This window comes from Patagioenas fasciata, chromosome 8 (assembly GCF_037038585.1).
Source record: "Patagioenas fasciata isolate bPatFas1 chromosome 8, bPatFas1.hap1, whole genome shotgun sequence".
Lineage (NCBI taxonomy): Eukaryota > Metazoa > Chordata > Aves > Columbiformes > Columbidae > Patagioenas > Patagioenas fasciata.
This window is the reverse complement of record NC_092527.1, coordinates 29,314,842-29,330,819: the sequence shown is the minus strand read 5'-3', so window position 1 is coordinate 29,330,819 and position 15,978 is coordinate 29,314,842. Positions and strand designations below refer to the sequence as shown.

The 15,978-nt window shown below is 48.3% G+C and overlaps 1 protein-coding gene across 1 annotated transcript in view; it reads left to right on the top strand.

Moving 5' to 3' along the window:
* ARL3 (ARF like GTPase 3) overlaps positions 1-11,864 on the top strand; it is a 30,448-nt gene extending 18,584 nt beyond the window's left edge. Inside the window, exon 6 of the mRNA XM_065843028.2 lies at positions 7,841-11,864. Coding sequence (XP_065699100.1) covers positions 7,841-7,888 — 48 coding nt within the window. The 3' untranslated portion in view covers positions 7,889-11,864. The remainder of the gene's footprint in view (positions 1-7,840) is intronic.
* The last annotated feature ends 4,114 nt before the right edge of the window (positions 11,865-15,978 follow it).

The window sequence follows — 15,978 nt, the reverse complement described above, 5'->3', positions numbered from 1 at the left end:
AACAGAATGGTGAAGACATCTATCTTCATTGCAGATTCAGTAAAACCTTATTTGCAAATGCTACAGAGCTGTTCAGGACAGGCAGATCTCAGGCTGAGTATGAAGAGTTGCAGAAGCAGCCTGCAACACTGAGTGGGCAGTAAAGTGGCAAATGAAATTCAGTGTTGACAAGTGCAAAATAATGCACATGAGGAACAACAACCCTAACTATACACACACAATGATGGAGTCGAAATTAGCTGCCATTGCTCAGAAGCAGATCATTGGGAACAGCTTAGTGCTCAAAGACCAGAGAGCAAAATCAAATGCTAGAGAATTATCAGAGAGCCAACATGAAACATCCCAGAAAACATTTCTTTTATAGCAGGATAAAGACATGTTTGGTCCATACCTTGAAGATGACATTAATTTCTGCCTTTGCCCTGTCTAAAAATATTTTAGTAGTAGTAGAATCATAGATTCCAACAAAAAAATGCAGTTGAAGGGTCTTCAGAAAGTGTTTAGACCAACCTCATGTTTATAGCAGGAATAACTGTGAGTCTGAAGGAGGTTGCTGAGGGCCTTGTCCAGTCAAGTTATAAATATATCCAGGCATGGAGATTCCACAGCCTCTCTACGTAACCTCTTCTAGCACTTAACTATCCTCACAAAAAAATCTTGTCCACATATCTGCTCAGAATTAGGAGATACTTTAGAATTCTCTATTGAGAATGATTAGTAGCACAGAGTGGCATCTATACACAGAGATAATAAACAGATTAGGACTTGCAGCTTGGAAGAGAGAGAACAGAGAGTGGGAAAATCTTCAGGATTTATAAAATAAGGTATAAAAATGTCAGCTAGATTATATGTTATTTTTCACGTTGCTAGAGGAAGGGCATTCCTAATGCAATAGTCAGACAACAGCTTAAAAGAAATAAGTGCTTCGTTGTGATGAGTTACACAATTAAATTGCAGATCTCATTGGCACAGGATGTGGAGACCAAAGGTATCAGTTGATTCAGAAAAATACAAAGTGAATTTCTGAAGAAGAAATCCACAGGCAATTAACCTGAGATCTGGAGGCAGCTCTTCTGTGTGGAACACCCTGGGCCATGGACAGGGAGGAAAGAACAGAGCAAGAGGGATCCCGTTCCTGCATGCTCCTTCCCTTGGTATCCAGAAAGGGGATGCTGGCTTGGATAGACCGTTGGTCTGAGCCAGTACAGCAGTTCTTCTGATTTAAAATTCTTAACCTGAAGTTTAGACCCAAACGTAGTAGATGATGTCCTCCAAAGGGCCTTTATTTAGTTAGCTGAGATACAAATTCAACTATGTTGCAGCCAATCTTGTGAAAGACTTCAACTCTAATCTTTAGCTTCAATTGGTGGTGATAGAAGGAAATGCATTGCACAGTGTCAGGGTGTATTCCAGTCTAAAGAAATATGATCAAGAAAGCAAGGCTGTAGTTCACAGGGTTGCTGGCCAGCATAGGCCACCTTCTCCCCTCCTCCAGGCCCTCCTCTAGTTTATGGAAGTCCAAGTTAGTTCTCCAGCTGCAAAGGGACAGTAAAGTGACAGATGAAATTCAGGGACGCATGTTCCATGTGGAAGAACTAAGTGATAGAAAGTGGCACTTTCTGTTCGTGAGCTTTGACAAATGCCTCCTTCTCGCTCTGATCTGTGGGCTTGCTGGAGTGACCTGTGCACTTCTTTTTTGATAACTCCTCCTTACTGTGCCTTCTCCTTGAAGTACGGTGCATCCCTGTACATTCAGTAGAGTAAAATATGCAGTCCAGTACTCCCTGCAGGAGAAATGAAATCTGCTGCTGCATTCAGTTCCAGAAAACAGAAGACAAGAGCTAAATAAAAGTATTTGCAGGCCTATATATTTTGTTCATCATCCTTATCTAGACAAATTAATTTAGATGTAGGCAAGATAACGTCCTGCTTTGTTGACTGCAGTCTCATTGCCCTAAATACTGCAGCTTATTCCATAAATGATTACTGCAGGAAGGTCAGGGAAGTCACAACAAACTCTGTACAACTTGTAGAAGAAGAACCACTACATTTCCCCTCTGCCGTAACTCTAGCCCTGTCAAATTAAACAGCAAGAATGCCAAGCTCTCCCTTGGAAACTCATTGGAGAAAATGGTTTGGGAGATGGCTTTTAAACCAAAGGATTTTGGTTGCAGCTGGATCAGCCCAGGAAGAAAGAGCATATTCAGTCCTGACTCTAAAGAGAGGTCAACATGCTCAAAATTCAGGGGAATCAAAGAAGAACTTGTTTAAAGACTGATATTAAGAAAGGTAGTTTTGAGGATTATGGTACACAGTACCTCTACCAGTGGCTCAGAAAGGAAGCTCTCTATGTGCAGTTAAATCTCAGGTCATTGCTTTAAGGCCTTCTTTAAGAAATGACAATGAGTGACAGCAAAATAAATGAAGACGTGGAAGCATCAGGTATTCAGAATGAAAGCCAAGGAGCAAGCATGCTGACCGTCACTGCTGAGGGAATGTATTAGCTAGAGTAAAACTGGAGGCATCACTGACAGATTTTGCAAGGGGGAGTGGTGACGTATCTAGTACTGAGCATGTGCAGGAACAGAGTTCATAGGGGAAGATTTTTGTGACAGCTTGAAGGGAGAGCAATGAGCAGAGATAAATAATGCACATACATGAAGGACAAATAGTTTGAAGGTCATTTAATTAGTTTAGCTGCTAGCACCATGGTGTATAGAATTGGGTAGTTAAGACTGGGGATTTCAAGGTTAATGAGATTAGATTATGGTTAATAGAATGATATAAATTTAGAGAAGTTAACTATTATTTGAAATGGGTTATTTAATAAAACTGTTAATTAAGGAGGGAATCCATATCGTCATCTTTCCTTTTAAAATTAACCACTGGGGACTCTGGAAAAGGGGCCCAGCCATGTCCTGGTCAGGCTCAGAAGAGAGGTGACTGAGTTAACTGGAAAGCCCATGCACTGTTCTCTGGAAGCCAGCTGGTAGCCCCATTACGCCAGCTGAAGACTTCATTACCTGCTGACTGTAACCATGGGCAGCACTCCTCTTGTTAATCAGACTTCATGGTGCCATTGAGGGAGGAGTGGCATCTCTCCCGCTTAAAGGCTTTTTCAGGCAAAATGTCTGTTTGGATCTAGATTTTATCCTTCAGCCCTAGTTGGGAAAGCAGGAAAGCCTTTTCTCCATGCCACAGCCATCAGGGCTCTGTCTCTGGAGCAACATCTTGCACCAGCTTACACCAAGACCCTTGCATGGAGACAGCAAGCGAGGGAGGTGATCACCGATGTCAACAGAGAAACATAAGGGAACTGTTGCCTCACAACGTCTCTCTTGCGGTTGTGTTTTGTGACCAGATCTCCAAGTGTAGTCCTTGGCTTGTAAAGCTGTGTACATTCCACCTTGGCTGGCTGGGCTGAAAGCAGGCAGGACTCCTCTGCTGGAGGTGTTATTTAGGGGCCAGGGTGCGAATGAAACATGACTTGAGGCTTTGGACTGGTCTGTGCTCTGCAGCTTGTTTTTGTCTGAAGCAAGAGTCTCTGATGAAGGCAGCAGGAGCTCAGCCTGCCCTGAGGAATCATCTCCAGAATGATGCTGCAGCATATTGTGTCCAGAGTCTCCCAAGCGTAATGGCCCCCTGGAGACCATTAAAAGCCAGTGGAACTGAGAGTAGCCACTAAACTTCTCTGATTTATGCCAGCACTGGTCTGGCCCAAAGGACTGTGGGAGGGGCTGAGCCGCCTTCTCCTCCCTGGCTGTTTCAACCCAGTTGAGAATGAAGCGCAAGACCTAAGTTAATGCTGATGCTGCCAGTCAGCACTTTCATAGGGGCAAGATTCAGAACATGACCCCCAGCAATGTTGTATCCTCAGAACTAAGCTTTGTCTTAACCAGGGCAGGCTAGATGGGGATCTTCCACATCCTAGCAAGGTTCTGGGGCTACTTGTAAATGTGATTTAAAACCAATTTTGATGACTGTAGCTCTCTTGGGACAGGCAGAGCCTGTGCTGGTCAAGAAAAAGTGACCACATTTCAGATTACAGGGCAAAGTCTTGTGATTTTTAAGCAGGGCAAGGAGGGAGTCTGCAGCACTGCATCAGGGATACAAGGTCTCAGAGGACAAAAGAAAAGCTCACATCTGTGTGAGAACCAATGGATGATGTACTTGGGGGAGCCTGTAAAAGCCAGCCTATATGACTGGAGGTGCAAAGAAATGGCACATAATGAACACACAGTCCTAGCTGTTCAGAGGGAGAAGAAAGTGACAGTTAAAATAATGCATACCAAAAATGCTAGAGATGGAGAATTTTGCACTTGCCTGACCCAATTTGTTATGGCAGACAGAAGATTACATGAAAGGATTAAGCTTTGCTGTCCTTAAGGTCACATTAGGGGTCACAAGTTTGTGGCCTTGCCTGATCCCTGGCTTGCAGGGGAGCAGAAATTGGGAGGCTTTTTATGGGGTGGAAAGGACTTGTTCGCTGTGTTTGAAGTCAGATTACTTCACTCCCGTAGCCACAAAGCTGATAATGCAGAGAATAAGTGAGCAGTGGGCTAATCTCAAGCAGGACTTTTTCTTTCTCCTGGGGAAGGCTCTACCAGTCCTTTCCCAAAGGGCACTGTAGAACAACTCCCTTGGCACGACAGCAGATGTGACTGCAGCAAGGCGGGGTTGTGCCAGGCAGCATTTCTCTGCAAGAAGCATTATCCTCTTCCCTGGAGTTCTCTCTCTTTTTGCTTTGGTAGAGTTTACTAGCTGCTTGTTAAAAAGCTAAGAGAAGCAAACCTAAAAGATCTGAAATATTTTCCTGGCTAAGTTTTCCCAGGGTTGACTTGAGGCTGGAATACTAATATTGTATCCGTCTCCATCCTCAGAGTACCTGCCAATGCCTCTATGTCTCAACAAAGCAGCCCAAGGACATCTATCAGGATCTAAATGTTACTGTAGGGATTGTACTTTCTGCACAGAGCCATTTTTTAAACATGCAGATGTAGGGACAGAGTGTGTAGGGACAAGGAGTGACAACAGTTGACTCCTTACGGACCTGACTCTTTCAAGCACGTTTTCCTCCTTCTTGTGTGCCTTCCCCATAGCAGCTCTTTGTGTTTGTAGCCGCTTCCCTGGATTTCTCTATCTTACCAACCCTCCATCCTGATTCAAACCTTAGGTAGAAAAATGGCAAACATACCTTTTAGTTTCTGTTGTTTTCCATTGCATTTGCTATTCTCCAAAGCGTCTGGGGATGCTGCACAACACACGCCCCCTGAGGAAGCTGCACCGGAAGCTCCAGATGTAGCGGCAATGTGGCTGAAAACGAGGAAGGTGTCTTACACATACTCCTTTGATACAACACACATAGAGCTGAGCATGTTCGTTTTCCCTTTATCCCTGTCAGGCAGAGAGATATTTACAATTAAATGTGATTTTTCCTGTCAATTAACTTATACCAGAAGAGAGATTTTTAAATCTATTCCTGCTTTAAAAGTTCAGTGACCTACTTACATATTTCAAGCCCACTTGGAGTTCACCTTTCCTCTTGCATTTTGCTATGTCATTCTTTTGCCCTCGTTATATGCTTGATGCAGCCAGGCTCCCAGCCGTGGTAAATCCCATCGTAAACTCTGCTTTATGACCCTTGCTGCGCTGGCACTGAAACGGTCCATCTTTCCCCTTCCCGAGCTCCCGAACGGCAGGCAGAGTTTTAATCACTGTGAATTCAGGTTGTGGTCAGATCAGGTAGAAGATAGGATGCGTGTTTGTTGTTTTGCAGTGATGTATTGTTTCTGGGATTACTGTGCTGAATAGCAGAGGGTGTCAGCTGATATTTATTACTTTAAGCTGTCTCAGCTGTTCTGGTTCAGCAAATAAACCTACATTCAAAATGAATGAGGAGCTCTGCTTGCCTTGTATGCCATGATGTGTGCAAATGTGATTATTGCTTCCGAGGCAGGGGAAGCTGAAATCATTGTGGGAGCTTTTTGAGTTATTTATTTATTTTTACTCTTTGCAGGCAATCATGCAGATTCTAAAGCACACAATCGAGCCAAAGGCTTGACACGTCTCCTCCTAGCCCCATTGTTAAGCCCTGGCATTCCTCATCCTGGGAATCGCTGGCTCCCTCTCTCTCTAAAGTGATAAGCTTTAAACCACGCTATTGATTGCTTAAGGCATTACATGTTTTACACCTAGGTTATCAGTGTTATTGAAAGGGGAAGACACAAAGCTATTGGGCCTTAAAATGAATCTACCTCTCGTCTTTTCCCATTTGCTCTGAGGATTTCAGACAATTTGTTTTACACTGATCTCTGCTGTGGAGATAAATAAATGAAACTGGAGACATCAACCCTCCCCAAGGTTAGAGTTAGAAGTGTTATTAGTGTAGGGCCTCATGTGCACCCCAGCACAAGCTGGGCTCACTTATTCTTTATTTAACGCAGCAACAAGGGCTGATCTCAGAAGTTGCTGCTCCCCTTCAGATAAGAAGTGTCACATAGCGCAGCTATCAAGGTGAATTGGTATTTTCAAGTGAGAACCTCTCTGCTTCTGATTAAGCCCTGAGGACTCCCTCTCTTCTCTCTTAACTCTTTAGCTCCCCTCCGACACAGCCGCCACCTTCATGCTGAGGGGCAACATGGAGGCACGGCGGTGGGTCTCAGCTCACCCCAAGGGCCTGCTGTGCTGTGCCTTTGGCCACCTGTCCTTGGGGCAGCTGGGGTCCTTGGCAGCCTTAGGGCAGTTTGGGGACAAGGGCATAGGAAGCCGGTGACACTGCTACCAGGGGGCTAGCAACAATACTGGCCCAAAGGCTCTGGTCTTTTTTAGGGTCTCACTATTGTTTTAATGATCCAAAAATGACCATTGACCATAATACAGTGAAATCCCCCCTTCCAGAACTCCAAGGTGACATTTTCCCAATTTCTGAGCACAAAGATGTGTCATTGTCCTCTCATCCCCCAAACCTTACCAGCCTTCTTTCTGCCCTGAGCCACCTTGTCGGCAGAGACATCTTGTAGACAGGGTAGAGGTATTAGATACTATGGGACACAAATATGAAGAGAATGTGCATCTTATGCTCTGTTCTGCGCATCTCACAACAGATAAGTGACAGGAGCAGATAAAATGTTGCTTTGCCCTTCGATATCATATCCCATTCTGGGATCTCAGCAATAAACTTGTGACTCGGATATTCACAGCACAAGTGTTACCATCCTGCTGGCGATGGTCAGAGGCATCGTGCACATATTTTTACAGAAATGCTCAGAAGACTATATCCTCCTCTTAAAACATGGCCACATCTGTTCTCACTGAACTCCTGTGGGACCCCTCAGGAACCGGGAGCGGGGTCCAGATCCGGTTGTTGCAGTGGCTTTCATGGATCTGGGTTTCAAGGCTTGCAGCTGAGTAGAGAATTAGAGCTGTATTCTTAAGAGGGAGCTCACTGTATAACAAACAGCCCCCTAAAATCCATGGTCTCAAAGACAAGTTGACTTGCCCGAGGTTACACAAATCATCTGTAGCTGCACCTGGAACTGAGCCTTCATCTGCCACTGACGTACCTCGACTGCAAAGTGATCCTTCCTCAGAGGACCTACACATAGCGACATGATGAGAGGATGATACTTTTTATGGTCAGATGAAAGATTTAATAACCTCTGTGTGACAACATCTACCAAGCAATGAAACACTTGTTTTTTTACCCACGGCATTTTTGGGCACAAGAAGGCGGGGGGGTAGATGAGGAGGCAGAACACAGTGCTCGCAGAAGGGCGGTTGGGTGGGATTGGGGGATTCCTTTTCGCTTCGCTTGACTAACATTACCTTTCTCTCTCTGAAGGACGGCATGAATTGGGTGTGCAAAAATGTCAGTGCTAAGAAGAAATAAAGCATTCTGAGCTGCATGGAAATGGAGGAGCGGTGGGAGCAGAATTCTAGCCTGAAAACACTAATTTGCTGCTTTCTGACCAAATGTTTTTCCATCTGTGCACAGCTACAGCTGTTAAAAGAAAAAAAAAAAACACATGAGAGAAAGAAAAGGGAACAACATCGGCTAAAACCCACTGCTGGATTGGGAACTCGACCTACTCTTTAGTATAATTTTTTTATCCCAATAAAGGAATTATATATTTCCTTCCTATGCATAAATAATATTAAATGTCTGATTAGCAAGCAAGTTTGTAAGCAGAAGCAAGACTGTGATTCAGTGTGGAGCAGAGGGAGTGGTGAGTTACTGTAGTTGCTTAGATGCATAGGACCTGCCCTATACGTGCAGGTTTGCGGTTGCTGAGGACACACTCAGGTGTCATTCACAGCTTCCCCTCATTGACAGATAAAATGCGATTATGTTACTGATTGTGGGTAGTTTCTTAAAATAAAGCTGCTAAGAAGTCATTTGTGTAATGAGGGTAGAAGACTTCCACATATTCCTATAGCCATAAAAGAGGAGTTTGATCATAACGAGGCACTGTTGCATTGCGACACTGCCATAGAAGGGAGAGAAGGGTTATATGTGTATAATTGAAGCTCTTTACAGTTGGAATAATGCAAGATGAGCGTGCCTAGGGCTTTTCTCGCAGCTGAAGGAGAATTCAGCCCAGCATTTCACCTTGAGCCAGCAAAAAACGTGGTTCCTACGTTCAGTAAATTCTGTATGTGAGATTAGTCTTGATGTTGAACAATCCCTGTTGATTTTCCCTTGATGTTAAGGCAACTCTGCTGCAAAATGCAATTAAGTCCATGATTACTTTCTAGAATGAGATACCATGTCCCAGGTTTCCTTTTTGAAATATGTAAAATACATTCTACTACCCCCCGTCCCTCGGCAGGCCCTGCCTAGCCCTTGGGGGGCCAGGGGCTGCCCCTCAGCGAGCGGGCTGCCCAGGGCCCCCCAGCCCGGGGCCGCTGTGGATTCCCCTGTTGGGGGGTGAGGAGGCTGATGAACGGCAGATGGGAAGCACTCTGTAAAATGAGGATTCATTCTGCCCCAATCTGGCTTTCCTCTAAAAGGATGCAATCACTGAAATAGGAAAGAGAATGTGTTTTCCACCTCCTCGTCCCCAATTCAAATATAGCCCAAACTGACAGTGAGCAGGAGTCATTAGCACGCCAAAGCAGCCATGTCCTGTGTGAAGCGAGCTTGGTGACTCCTGGGCCAGCTTCTAATGCACAGATGGTAAAATAATCCCGCTGCCCTGCTTGCCAGCTTTGTTTGCTGCCTGCCTGCGAAAGGCCAGAGAATAACTAGGGACTGCATTACCCCTTCCACCTCTTGGAGACGGACCGGCGGGCAGGACGGGGAAAGCTGCGTGTACTAAAGCATGTGGCTTTACCACGCGTCAGCGAGTTGACTCATGGACCCAGGCAGACGGCTGACACCCCTGGAGCTCCCAGCTCTTCGCTCCTCCCTTCCCCTGGACGTCTCCACCTCACGGCAGAAACATCTGCACCGTATGTGAAGCAGCCCCCGGCTGCCTACGTGTTACAGCTCTAGCAGATTAAAATCATGTGGGGCTGATTCCGGGTCCCCCCGTACATCAAGATGTGCAGTAGCAGTTCAGGGGTTGTCGCTCAGCTGTCTCTGCTGTGGCTGGGGGCAGAGGGACAGCTGGGACAACAACAGCTTCAGCAATCCAACCTTAATCTGCCTGCGTCCGTGAGTCAGCACCCTCCGAGTGCATCTGTCTCTGGCACTGAGGCAGGACATGTGTGCCGGCGTAGCACTGCCTTGCTTTAAACACTGGACAACTGGGAGGGGGAAAAGAGCCGGCTCAAGCGAGCTGTTAAGCAGTCTCTAATGACAAAGTGACACAGCTCCATGGCTTGAGTAAGGAGTCATGAGATGAGATGTTCATTTAAACTTAGCTTGTTCAGTGACTCCTCAGCTGCATTGGCTTGTCAGGAACCCCGGGAATCTGACCAACACATGTTCCTGGGTCAGCCCAAGGAGGAGAAATGCATCCCAGCATCATCTTTTCCTCGCGATTAATACATTTGCATGATGCAAGTGCTGTAAAGAGTTGCAGCCCTTTCTCGCAGGCATGTTTTGTGCCAGCTGAGCCACAGAGCTGTGTGGCAGATACCCCTGAGCTCTGGAACTGCCCGCGCTGTGTGCTGGGTGCAGGCTGCAATGATTGGGTACCCCTCCTCTGGTCCAGGCAGGACGGGGCAAAGTCCCCTTGGGGGCTCACGTGTTGATCCTTCTCACTTGTAAGGGAGCTGAGTTGGTGCTTCCCTTCTCCCTACATTTTTTACCAGTGGCAAACTTACCTTGTGACACCCTACTTGTGCCACAGATAGCTTTCTGGATCAAAAAAAGCATCCAGGAGGGTAATTTGATTTTTTTAGGCTCACATTGGTTAAAGTTGGAAATGTGTGTAAAATAAATATATAGCAATTCTCCTGTCACTTCAGTTTGGAAGGAGGAATTGCCTTACTGAACTCAGGATCCAGAAGTGTTTGCTGGCTCATTCCTTGTGTCTGCGTGTGGCTACACGTATTGGTTGTGTGCATGTGTACCAGCCAGAGCTTCACCCGTAATCCAGTAGATGAATTTGGTTTGCCTGCGACAGGTAGTAAGAGAAGAAGACTGTGACAGAGCAAGCTGTCCTGGGAGGATGGAGGTGGAAGGTTAAAATGACCATGACTTAAGTAAAATATCCTGCAGTGATGACTGTCAATGTTCCTTGTGTTGTGAACATCTCTCTGTGCATTGACCTGGTGAAAATGTAAAAGAATTTGAGGTTCTGTTCACCTGCCGCTCCTTATCTGAATGTATTTACATCCGCTATGCCCTCTGCACCTGGCTAAACACCACCTGTAAACCAGGCTGGGGCCAGCCGAAAACACCGCTCAGCAAAACCCCTACCCCTCTGCCAGCCCTTCCGCTCTTGTTCGGGTTGTGGTAATTACACACGCAAGGCTTTGTCCTTCTGACGCTCTCTGCTTTGCCCTCCTTTAAATGAGATTCGAGGAAGCAAACTGTCTCATTGCTACGGGTGGAGCTCTGCCACACGTCGCATCAATTCATAGATTTCTGAAGCCAGAAGGGACCATGATGTTCCTCTCTCCGGACTTCCTGCACAACACAGCCCATTAAAGGCCACCCCGCTGGCACGGTGAGGTGTGGGTGAATTAAAACATCTCTGGTGGGAAGACACCCAGCCTTGAATTATAGGTTTGGAGTGACAGATCCACCCCAGATCTTGAGAAGTTTATCGCAGGGGTTAATTCCCCTCCCGCGGGGACTTTGCCTTGCTTCACTTTCACATAGTTAAATCTGGTTTTACCTTTGCAAGAGATGAAGGCCGCCTTTCCTGCCCTTTGTGCTCTCTGGAGGGGAGAGATGATGGAGAAGTTAAATTCTCCAAGGGCACGTGAGGAAATGTGGGTCCCAGCCCCTGCTGCCACCTCGAGTGCTGGGCAAGGGGACTCGTGTCCTCTGGCTGCAGCTCTGCTGGCCAGTGTCCGTCCTCGCCCCCGGGGAGTGCTTGCCAAAGCCCCAGGCAGCCTTCTCCTGTTTGTCCCCCTGCCAGTACTGCTCCTTGCACATTAATGACTTTTTTCTCTGACGAAAATACAACTGATCACCGGACTTTTTTTATTGTTAAGTGTACTGGGATGAGACCAGCCTACTTAAATTCCCCCCCCGCCCCACAGGGCTCGCTCTTCTGCAAATGTAAAAAGGTGGTGGCTGTTGCATTCCCTGGGCTGGCTGGGTCCACACAAGCTCGCTCTTTTATGTTCCCTTTTCAAATTTCACCAAAAAAGGGGTATTTGCAATATCTGGTCATGTTGTTACTCAGTATATAATTTAGATGTCTTTGTCAAAAAAAGAAAGAAATTAAAATTTAGTAGAAAGACAACTCGTGTTTGGGAGTGATCCTTTTTTCTTCGACAGGCTCATATTTCCAGCGGTCAGGCGAGGACTGTGCCTTCCCACGGAGCCGCCAGTCGGTCTGCGAGGCTGCTCTTCCACCGCTCCCCGCTCGTCCCCCAGCAGAGACGGCCGCCAGCACTAGAAGTGGTCGAAACTGCTGGAAGAAGCCTTTTCCCTTTGGATTTTCACTTGTCCAAAACTATCAGGAAAGCCAGCCAGTGAGAAAGGCAAACCTGGGGAGGATCTTCTTGGTTCAGAAATAGTTTCATAGGTTAGAAAAAAGCGTGTCATGAAACACGTTCCCACTGACCTGGCAGGAAAAGGGAAAAAGAAAAGCAGCGAACAGTTTGGGTTTGGTTCCATGAAGTGGAGTTTGGAGGGGGTTTGGAGGGGGAAGCAAATGCTGGGGTTGCTTCTTTCCAACTAATTTGACTCATTACTGTTCCTGCAACACCAGGATGGGCCAAAAAACAAGAAGCTGTTAGAGCTCTTTAAAGCATCAGGTCCCTCCCTGCAGAGCCAGGATGCCTGGAAGGCTGTCAGAGCCACTGGAAAATAACATTATAGATGGTCACACTTAATTTCTTTTCTCCTTTTTTTTTTTTTTTTGTAGGCATGCTTTATACCGAATCCTGGTATTTTTTCAGTGAAGTAGGAAATACTTTTTCATCTTGTTTGCCTAATGGATTGGATGTGAAAAATATTTCTCTGGCAAGTGAACACCCTGAGAGTTGTTTGACTTGTCAGGCCGTTATGTATCGGCCCCTGCGGCCCCTGCCCCTGAAGCTGCTGCGTTTCCCCTCTCCTGTTGCTGTTTACGGTGGGACACGCTGTAATTTATGGCGAGGCTGCGTGTGACCTTGCATGCGTCTGCGAGAGCGAACCACAGCTCCCTTCCCCGCACAAGCCCCGCTTTACATCCACATGATGAATTTAGTGCCCCTGAAAGGACAAGGAACCAAGTGGATTGGGTGCGGGGAGGGGAAAAAAAGAAAATAATAATAATCCACAGCCTGAAGGAGAAATAAACACTGAGATTTTTGTTCCTCTTTGACCAGTATTTCCTTCTTCTTTACAGCCTCGCACCCCCTGGCCAGCTGCCTTTATCAGAGCAGAGGAGCCATCGGGGGCTGCAGAGCCCAAGATTTCAGCTGTTGCCTGTTGCATGGGCACCCCCAGCCCTGCTGGGACACGTGTGGGTGAGGGGCTGCTGTGCTCCAGCCCTGCTGCCCACCCGGCCGGGCACCCACCCAGGTGCTGCGCTGGAGCTTTTGTAATTTACTTTTATTTTGTTTTGTTTAAGTGGAAACGAGCTCGCACCGCAGCCTTGTGATTGGCTCCTGGCTAAATTGCAGCTTCGGGCTCAGTTGGCTGAATTTGGGATTGTTGGATTTTTTTATTGCAATCTGTTCACTTATTTCCCTTCCCAGCACCGGCTGGAAGCAAAACTCCTGTAAAACCGCAGTTGGGCTGCGCCTGCACTGGGGGAAGCCGTGAAAGGCTTACTGGGAACAGCACGGGTGGGGGTGCCCCCTCCACATCTCCTATTTAGCCAGCTGACCAAGATGAGTATCTATATCCTTTTTAATGGGAAAAGAAAATAAAAAAAATAAATAATAGTCCATTCAGAAGAGCAAAGGTTGGAAGTAGCTCCTCTGCTTGCAACGTGACCATGCAGCTCCGAGCCGCAGCGCTGTGTACAGCACAGCCGGGCAGCCAAACGCAGCCCCAGATAAATAATCCTACGAGGAAGGGGAGCTGTCAGGTAGGTAAGGCCCCAAGCCTGAGCTGTGTTAGGAGCTGGCAGGAACGCCCTGCAAATAAATCATCTGGATGAGAGGTATTTTTAAATAGACGTTGTCCTTGCTGCTTGGCTTCGCAACCTTTATTTTGTGCTACTGATGGGAGCCGGATCCTGCGAGTTTCAAAGTGTTTCTGGCTGGCAGGAAAGCTGTCAGGGCTGGGGGTGCTGAGGTGCAGGCTGCCGGGGAGCACGGGAACCCCCACACTGCCAGCATCACCCGTGGGCCTGGGACACTGCGGTGCCTGCGACCAGCAGAGCCCGGCGTCTTGGGGTGTCCGAGCAGCTGTCCTGCCCCGGCTCCATCACCCTCCCTGGTGTCAGACAGGAGGATTTATATGTATTTTGAGTTCATTTTTATAGCCAGCACCTGTGAGGCCAGCACTGGGCAGGGATAACTGAGGGGGCCACACTGTGGGGGGCCAGGGAGGTGGCGTGGTCATGGAGAGCTGGTCTGGGGGAATGTGGAAACTGGGGCACAGCAACCCCTCTGCACCTGGGGGCAGTCCCTGGGTCTGGGGCCGGGCAGGGTGCTGGGCTGAGGCTTGTGGGCGCTTTCAGAGCCAGGGCAGAAGCTGCAGCTCTTACGGGCCTGTGGGGGCCTGTGGGGGACGCTGAATCGAGCACATTCAGCGCGGCACAGCTGGTGCGGGCTGCGGGGCAGGGGGGCCGCAGTTGCTTCTGACACTTTTGCTTCTGAATGTAATGATAAACTCCCTTTCCCGATTAGCGCTGATCCCTCTGCCTCCAAAACAGTTGGCCCTAATGAACATACGGCCCAACAGCTGTAAGCGGTTATACATATGCATAGATATATATATTTATCCCCCCCCGGCCCATCCATATATACTGGAGATCACAGCTGTTGCTATTCTTCCTTGCAATGCAGATCAGACACTCTCTCTCTTTTGAGTCTTACTTGACCTATTTTGCAGGCGCAAGATTTTTTGTGATGATGATTTCCCCAGTTGGTGCTTTTCATTCTGCCTGAAACATCTTGATTGAAGGCGAACAATGGCAGCTCCGGCAGCCGGCAGCGCCCCGCACCCACGCGCCACCCCGGCCCCGCCAGCCGCCACGCGCCGGGGCCGAGGACGGGGACGGCGGCGCTTCCCCGGGTGGCAGCGGCTGCCGGCTGCTCCGTCCCGACCCACGTCCTCTGCAGCCGCCTCCCTGCACCCGCGGGACACGGCTCTGCCGCCTGGCCCTTCGTCTCAGCCGCCCAACCTGGACCTTGAGGCTTGTGCACCCGCAGCCACCTCCACCCGGGCTGTTCCTCACTCAGCCTTGAGCCCCTTCCCAGCAGCCGGAAACTGCTCCACTACCCCAAAACCTTGCAAACCAGGTGGTGAAGCCCCTTGGGGTCCCAGGGGTCCTTCAGCTTTAAGGCCACGTGCAGAGATAGTTCCAGAGCTGGCAGGGGTAGCAAAACCCCAGCGGTTGCTGCATCCTGCAGTGCAGCAATGCTCTGGTCACCTGCGGGTGACAGAGACCTTCAAAACCCTTTTCCTGGGGAAGCCCAACCTCCAGTTGCTGCTCAGCGCAGGGTTTTGGGGCTGGCAGGGAGCCTCTGTCGTCCCCACAGCCCCCCAGCCACACAAGGTCCCCCGAAGAAGGGCCCAAAGTCACTGCATCGCAGCGTGGCGAAGCATCCGTCTGGGTGCACACAAAGCCATTTCTTGTTTGGCGTTTTTCGTTTGAACCATGTCCTTCATCTGGGTTTCTACAGCAACCGGGAAGTTCCTGTCCTGGCCCGGCTGGAGGGAGCAAAGCAGCCTGGGGAGCGGAGCAGGAGGGCGGGAGGGGAAGAAGCCAAAAATAAGGTTTGAAAGAGCTAAGGCTGCACTTTCCTCCTCCATCCTGGGCCTGGGGCTGCTGTGGCCAGGGCAGGGCTCCAACCCTGTCCCCGTTCCGCTGTCCCCAGAGGCACTGCAGCCAGCTGGGACCAGATCAGGGGGTGTAAACCACCGGCCACTGGGGCCCCGCCAGGTCAGGGGCACCATGGATGTCCCACCCTGCCCAGCCGCGGCACGGCCACATCCCCCGAGCCTCTCCATGGGCCTTGCATTAAAAACAGTGAGTTACCGTAGAAACACACTTTTCTTATGAAACCAAAAACAAAACACAAAAAACCCCACAACAAAACAGAACAACGAACAAGCAAAGCAAACCAAACCAAAAAACACAGAAAAAAACATAAGCTGCCAGGGATTCATCTTAGGCAGCGAGTCTCTTCATTTATTCATTACAAGATAATACCCAAATCTGGCTAATTAATATTCCTGCATATTTTCCAAGG